Source organism: Vicia villosa, unplaced genomic scaffold (genome assembly GCF_029867415.1).
Source record: "Vicia villosa cultivar HV-30 ecotype Madison, WI unplaced genomic scaffold, Vvil1.0 ctg.002104F_1_1, whole genome shotgun sequence".
Lineage (NCBI taxonomy): Eukaryota > Viridiplantae > Streptophyta > Magnoliopsida > Fabales > Fabaceae > Vicia > Vicia villosa.
Window position 1 is genome coordinate 341,277 of NW_026705841.1, and position 7,384 is coordinate 348,660.

The following is a 7,384-nucleotide window of genomic DNA, read 5'->3' on the forward strand; positions in this document are numbered from 1 at the left end:
TTTGGGGCTGAGTAAAAACTCGTCCACTTCTAGTCACTCTACTAACATCTGCTATATTCTCGACAGAAGACAGAGGCTTAATCTCAACTTCTTTTCCAGCTTCCATCATAGTGGCATTGTATCTGTAAGGTACAGCCTTATCAGAACTATAAGGTACAGATCCAGGCAAACATATCACAAGAGGTTCCACAACAGCTTTGCCATAATAACCAATCTCTACACATTCCGGGATTTCAAAGCATGGTTCAATCACATTGACATCATCTTCATCTCCGTCCCTCAGAATCTCAATGAGCCTTTGGTCTATCATCTCTTGTAAATCTCTTCTCACAATATAACATCCTCGAGGATTGACTGAACAAATCCTACAAGCAGCATGATTATGCTCATAATGACTGTATTCACACAGAGTGGCATGCATCTCTACCAACGATCCTCTGATGTGTTCCACACGATAAATCTTATACTTCCCAGGGCATTCAGATACCATATTCACAGCAGAAGCTTCATGAGGTGGCAACGGATTGTTCTTCACATTTGGACCAATATCACGGAAAGAAAGCATACCAGAACAAACCAATCTCTGGACTTCATTCTTCAGGGCCCAACAGTTTTCCAAATCATGCCCAGAAGCATTCTGATGATAAGCACAAGTGGCATCAGCCTTATACCACCAAGGGAGTTTCTCTGGCACAGGAGGTGGTGACCTTGGTTGAACCAACTTCTTATGAATTAGAGCAGGATACAATTCAGTGTACGTCATAGGGATAGGATCAATATTAACCCGAGGATACGGATTTCGCCTTGCTGGTTGTTGATTAACAGGAGCTACAGGCACTGAATTCACGACAGGAGTTACTGACGCCACTTGTTGAGATTGATTTCTGAATCGACTATTCCTCCCATGAGAAACAACATTAGCATCTGATTCTTTTTTCTTCTGGAGTGAAGAACCATACTTCTTCGCACCACCAGATGAATTGTCATTTCGAACCAAACGACCTTCTCGCACAACTTCTTCCAATCTGACACCCATACCCACCATTTCGGTGAAGTCTACGGGAGCACTTGCAATCATCTTTTCATAGTAAAACGGACCAAGAGTCTTCAGAAAAATCTTAGTCATCTCTTTTTCTTCCATCGGAGGAATCACTTGGGCGGCAACCTCACGCCATCTCTGAGCATACTCCTTGAAGGATTCTTTCTCTTTCTGCATCATAGCTCGCAATTGATCCCTATCAAGAGCCATGTCCACATTATACTTGTATTGTTTCACGAACGCCTCAGCTAAGTCATTGAAAGTGCGAATATGGGTGCTATCAAGGCCCATATACCACTTAGAAGCAGCTCTAGTCAAACTGTCTTGGAAATAGTGAATCAACAGACGTTGATCATCAGTGTGAGTAGACATCTTTCTCACATACATCACCAGGTGTGCCTGAGGACAGGAGTTTCCTTTATACTTCTCAAATTCAGGCAGTTTGAACTTAGCAGGTACTTTCACATTGGGAACAAGGCAAAGATCATGCACATTCTTTCCAAACAGTTCTTTCCCACGCAAGGCTTTCATCTCTTTCTGCAATTCTTCAAACTGATCTTGGAAACCATCCATTCTGTCATGAATTTCACTTGGAGCAGCATCATAAATGGGCTCTGGGACAAAAGGACCAGTATGAACAATAGGAGATGTGTTGACCATAACAGGAGTCAACGGACGAGTCATTTCAGGAACAAACAAATAACCTTCAGGCATGCCCCAGGGATATCCATTAGGCATACGTTGCTGAGTAGCACCAACAGGAACAGCAGGAATTGTTGTAGCAGCAATTTCAGAAATCACAGTGGTCTGACCCTGAGCTTGGGCATTGGGAGGAGGAACCTGATTCTGATTCTGATTCTGAGCAGCCATCAATGTCTCAACTAGAGCAGTGAGACGATCCACACCAGATCTCAAAGTAACAACCTCCTCACGTAGCTCACGATTCTCTTGTTCAAGACCTTCCATCTTCTTCTTGCAGTTAGCTCGAGTGTTATACCGGTGAGACAGCTTGATTCTGTATGAAGAACACTGAATAAGACCTCGGGAGTACTCTCGGAAGCAAGACCAAAATGCAGAATGATGCATGAAATGCAATGCAAATGATTTTTATTTTTATTGGTTTTCAAGGAACTTTAAGACATTGATTGTAAACATTAGCAAAAAACATCATAAAACATAACAATATTCTTTCATTAGTAATGGGAAAGCTTACAAAAGGATTCAAAGATCCAAAATTACAAAAACAAAGGAAAGGCTAAAAACTAAAAGGTAAAACTTCTGACGAAGATCCGTCTCCTCTCTGCAGCTTCCTACGGAGCTTCTCCAATTCATCTTCATAAAAGGCCTTCAAATGAGCATTCTCGACCATCAGCTTATCAGCAACTTCTTTCCATGCCACTGAATCTTCTTGTTGTCTCTTTCGCTTTTCACCATGTTGTTGAAGTAACTTTTCTTGATGACGAATCTGATCATCCTTTTCCATCAACCAACCATCTTGGATATCAAGCATTTCATCCTTTTCTTTCAAGTGTATCTTCAACTCTTTGTTCTCAAATTCCAAAGCATCTCTTTCCGCTCTCAACTTAGCCACGAGCTCTAGATGTTCTTCACTATTTTCAACAGGAGTAGTGGAAGACAATGGTGGAGTAACGAGTAGAGAAGGCTCCTCGAGTAAATAAGGCATCTGAAAAGTATGAGCTCTAGCTTGAACCCAATCAGTGTAGTCTTTGAGAGCAACACATTGTTTCGTTCCCAAATGTCTCTTCCTATCAACATGGTGCCAAGCACGCACAAACCGATTTCTCATATCCGAATTTCCATCTTGATTAAGATAAAAGATTCCTGACACAAGAATATTAGCGGGTCTCTCCTTCATGGGATAGCAAAATTGACGCCTTACAAGAATGGGGTTGTAGGTAATTCCTCCTTGTATACCAAGAAGAGGTACATTAGGGAATTCTCCACAACTATCAATAATCTCACCAATGTCATAAGCAGGATTGTACCAATGGATATTCCCATTAATAAGAGGCATGATCTTCTGAGACCAGGAGAGACCATCAGGATTGTTCAAGAAACTCTTAGCTTGAGGTAAGTGCGAAATAAACCACTTATAGAGCAACGGGGTGCAACAGTTGATAAGTCCACCTTTCTTATCATTCCTATGGTGAATGGAATGATAAGTATCCCCAAGCAAAGTAGGCACAGGATTCCCAATCATGAAAATCCGAATAGCATTAACATCGACAAAGTTGTCAATGTTGGGAAAGAGTATCAAACCATAGATGAGCAAGGCCAGAAATGTCTCAAAAGCAATCATACTTCCTTTACTAGCCAACATAGAAGCCTTTCCAATCAAGAACTTAGAAGTCAACCCCCAAATTCCTCCTTTTTTAGTCATGTTTGCTTTCACATCTGATATTTTCAAATGAAGAAGCTCTGCTATCTCATCAACCTGAGGCTCTTTCTCCAGACCACTAAATGGTATATCATTCGTAACTGGCAAACCAATCCAATAAGAATACTCCTCCAAAGTGGGCATAAGCTGATAATCGGGAAAAGTGAAACAATGATACATCGGGTCATAAAACTGCACAAGAGTCTCAAGAATCCCTTTTTCCACTTTGGTCTTCAAGATAGAGATCAATTTCCCATAACGGTTTTTGAAGTTGTCAAGATTAGGAACCAGAGTTGCTAGCTCTTTCATTTCCGTTGCACTTGAATTCCGGAAAGTGTACTTCTTGATGCTTCTCTTTTGATCCATGGTACCTGCGATGTTTACAAAGAATGTCTCTAAGTTCCTTGAAAACCATTTGTGAATGTTATTTTTTATGGATGCATGAATGCATGGTTTATGCATCAACCACAATCAAGAGCACACAAGATCACACAAATCACACAAAATCACACAGTCCAGGTTCTTAGGTTCGACGTCACGAGCATGGAGCCATGGGTCTACCCATCCCACAAGGTGTGTTCTAAGGAATTTTGTACCTGCCAATCGGGTTCTACAAAGGTTCCCAGAGTTTTCAATCTTCTATCGGATATTACCGGCACGCACAATTGCTCATGGGCGCCAATAATATGCCTAAAATGACCTCGTCTGAGCGTAGTATCGCATGACAACAAGCTCAAATTGGTACTTGATCTTGTTTCTGCACTACATCCTAATGTCATACCCCAAAATTTGCCCACCTTATTTCTAACATTTAAATTATTCTAACTTTAGATATATAAAATTTTTGGTTCAATTTTACTAACCTTTTAATAATATATATATATTAAATATGTAACAGTTTTAATTTAATTTTCTAAATAAACAAATTTCGTGTGACCTTCATATATTTTCTAATGCCATTTAATTTCATATAAGTGAATTTGCTCAATTGGTAATGAGATAAGGTTTGTAAGTATAAGGTCTAGAGTTCAAATCTCATATTTTACATTTTTTTTCTCTTTTAATTCGATATTCTCAATTTATTTTTCTATAAAGTTTTTATTTATTAAAAATAACTATTATTAACAATATTTTATTAGTTATCTTCAGGTTATTTAATTTTTAAAAAAAAAAATTACTTTGAGCTTATTATTAATATGTTAGATTTGTTTTTATATATAGTTATGTTTGGTAGGAATATCAGGATTTGTTATTGCTGTCATAATTAGTAGTATAATTATAATCAAGTTATTGTGTTGCTGTATTATCGTAATATAAAAAAATAAATTAAAAAAAAGAGAGTTTTCTATTCATCATCTTTATTAGTAAAACATTTACACGTTTAGACATCAAACCATCCGAAAAATACACAACCATTTAAGTTATAATAAAGTAGATCAACAAGAATCAAAGATTGAATTGGAAATAAAATCAAACTTTTATCACAAATTTCATTACACAAAAACCAGCTCTAATTTTAATTCCTAAAATGAACTAATCCTAATTCCAAAACCTGTACAAAATCAAATTATAATAAATTGATTTCAAAACTTTCTTAATTCAAATTAATCAATTTAATTTATAACTCTTAACTGCTAACCTTTTTTGTCACTATAAAATGGAGAAAGAAAGGAGTTAACAGGGGGCGGCTGAAGAAAAATACACTAAGAAAATGAAACCTGAAACAGAAAATTCAGAAAAGAAAATCAGGAAGCAAGTTTTATAGATCGAAATCTGCCGCTTTCTAAAGTCGCGACTCAGCCACTCTCGTCACACCGCCCTGCCGACGTCGCTCTCGCCATACCAGACCGTCTCCGACGACGAACACCGCATGCCTGACATCATCTCAGGGCTGATCGAAAGCTGTCTGTGGCTTCCCCACACGAAGCGCCTGTTGCCATGAACACGACACCTCCATCTTCATTGCGGTAACATTTTTCTTCTTTGATAGTCATATTGTTGTTATCAAAAATGAATATAGAGGATATTAGTTCTTGCAATTTTGGATTGTGTTGGTGTTGTTTGTATAACAGAGAGGCGAACGAGAGGATAAGATAAGTTCCAATACTTTTTGATTACATCCATTCATTAATCTTTGTTTTTTATATATACTAGTAAAGGACCCGTGCGTTCGCACGGGTCACGCAAAGTCGATATAAATAATAAATAAATATATAAAGATAGTTAATAAATATATACAAAAGATACACAAATTAAAAAGAAAAAAAATTGAAATTATAATTGTTATATAAATATTAATTTAATTTAGTTAGAAATATATACTTTAGTAGAAAAAATAAATGAAATAATTGTAGTCATCTACCCATGCATTTATACGGATCGCGCAATATCATTATAAATAATAAATAAATATAGTATAGTGATGATTAAGAAAGTATATAAAAGATATATAAATTAAGTAATCTCGACCCGTAAAAAAATGTATAGTTTAGTTTAAAAATAAATAAAATAATTAATTAGTCATCTACACGTGTATTCGTACAGGTCGCACAATATTGTCAGAAATATTAAATAAATATAGTGCTTTGATGGTTAAAAAAATATAATATTTGAAATTCTAAATGTCATAGAAACATAACATTAATTTTAAAGTGTTTTAAAAAAAATCACTTTGATTTCATATTCTTGTCTTTTATTTTATAAGTTAGTTGTTTAAAAAATTTTGATTTTTAATTATAAACAAATTGAGTTAAATGTTTTAAAAAATTCAAAAAAATTAATATATGGATTAAAAACCTATATTTTGTCGGCGCGTTACAACATACGATATATAATATTTGTTCAATTTAAGTCAATATTTTGTCGGCCCGTTAGAAAAATAGGTTCGGTCCGTCGGACATGCCTATAGTTTTTAAATTTTTTTGAATTGTAAATTTATGGATTCTATTGATATTATATGATTTTATGATCATATATTAATTAAATATTTAATGATATGTTTTAAAAATAATCATAATGATTGTGATAATGAATTTAATTTATAAATAATAAATAAATATATAACGATGGTTAATAAATATATATAAAAGATACGCAAATTAAAAAGAATAAATATTTAAAATTATAATTTTCATATAAATATTAATTTAATCTACTTAGAAATATATACTGTAGAAAAAATAAATGAAATAATTAAGCAGTCATTTACCTGTGTGTTCGCATGAATCTTTTTTTTTTGAAGAAGCTAAAAAACATATTACCAACAACCGAAAATTCCTTCAAGCACAAGACGTTCGCATGAATCATTCATCATCGTTATAAATCTACCATGAGTAATCATCTACCAGTGTATTCAAATGGATTGTACGATGTTATAAATAATAAATAAATATAATGTATGTGATTATATTTATTTGATTTGGTAACAGGTATTAAATGATCTAATTTTTTAAATATAAAAACAAATTGTCATCGTTAAGAATAAATATATTATACTTATAATTATTAAAAGTCAAGTTATTTTAAATCATAGGCTAGTTTATATATTAATAAGTGTAAATATGATTTGCATATTGTTAAGACCAAATCAAAATATAAAATTAAATATTAAAAAGTAATTTGAATAAAATAATTTGAATAAAGTAATTGGAATAAATTAATTTGAATAAAATAACTTATACTACATATTTTATCGTTATTTTATTCGTCAGAAAAAGCATTTGGGACTGTAATTAATGATGGTTAAAAAAATTTAAAATATTCAAAACATTCAAATTTTTGTTTTTGCAAAAAGAATAATAAATGTTTGTTTTTGCACTTCTTAACATTTAAGACCACTATAAATACAACAAATACACAATTTATATATATATATATATATATATATATATATATATATATATATATATATATATATATATATATATATATATATATATATATATATA

General features: G+C 33.6%; 1 protein-coding gene across 1 annotated transcript; it reads right to left on the reverse strand.

Annotated features, from left to right (window-relative positions):
- Positions 1 to 2,164: 2,164 nt before the first annotated feature.
- Positions 2,165 to 5,560, reverse strand: LOC131637881 (uncharacterized). Its single transcript, XM_058908446.1, has 2 exons — positions 5,077 to 5,560; positions 2,165 to 3,808 (listed from the first exon to the last, which is right to left on the reverse strand). Exon 2 carries the CDS (start codon positions 3,801 to 3,803, stop codon positions 2,295 to 2,297), a length of 1,509 nt encoding a protein of 502 aa, XP_058764429.1. The 5' UTR covers positions 3,804 to 3,808; positions 5,077 to 5,560; the 3' UTR covers positions 2,165 to 2,294.
- Positions 5,561 to 7,384: the final 1,824 nt, after the last annotated feature.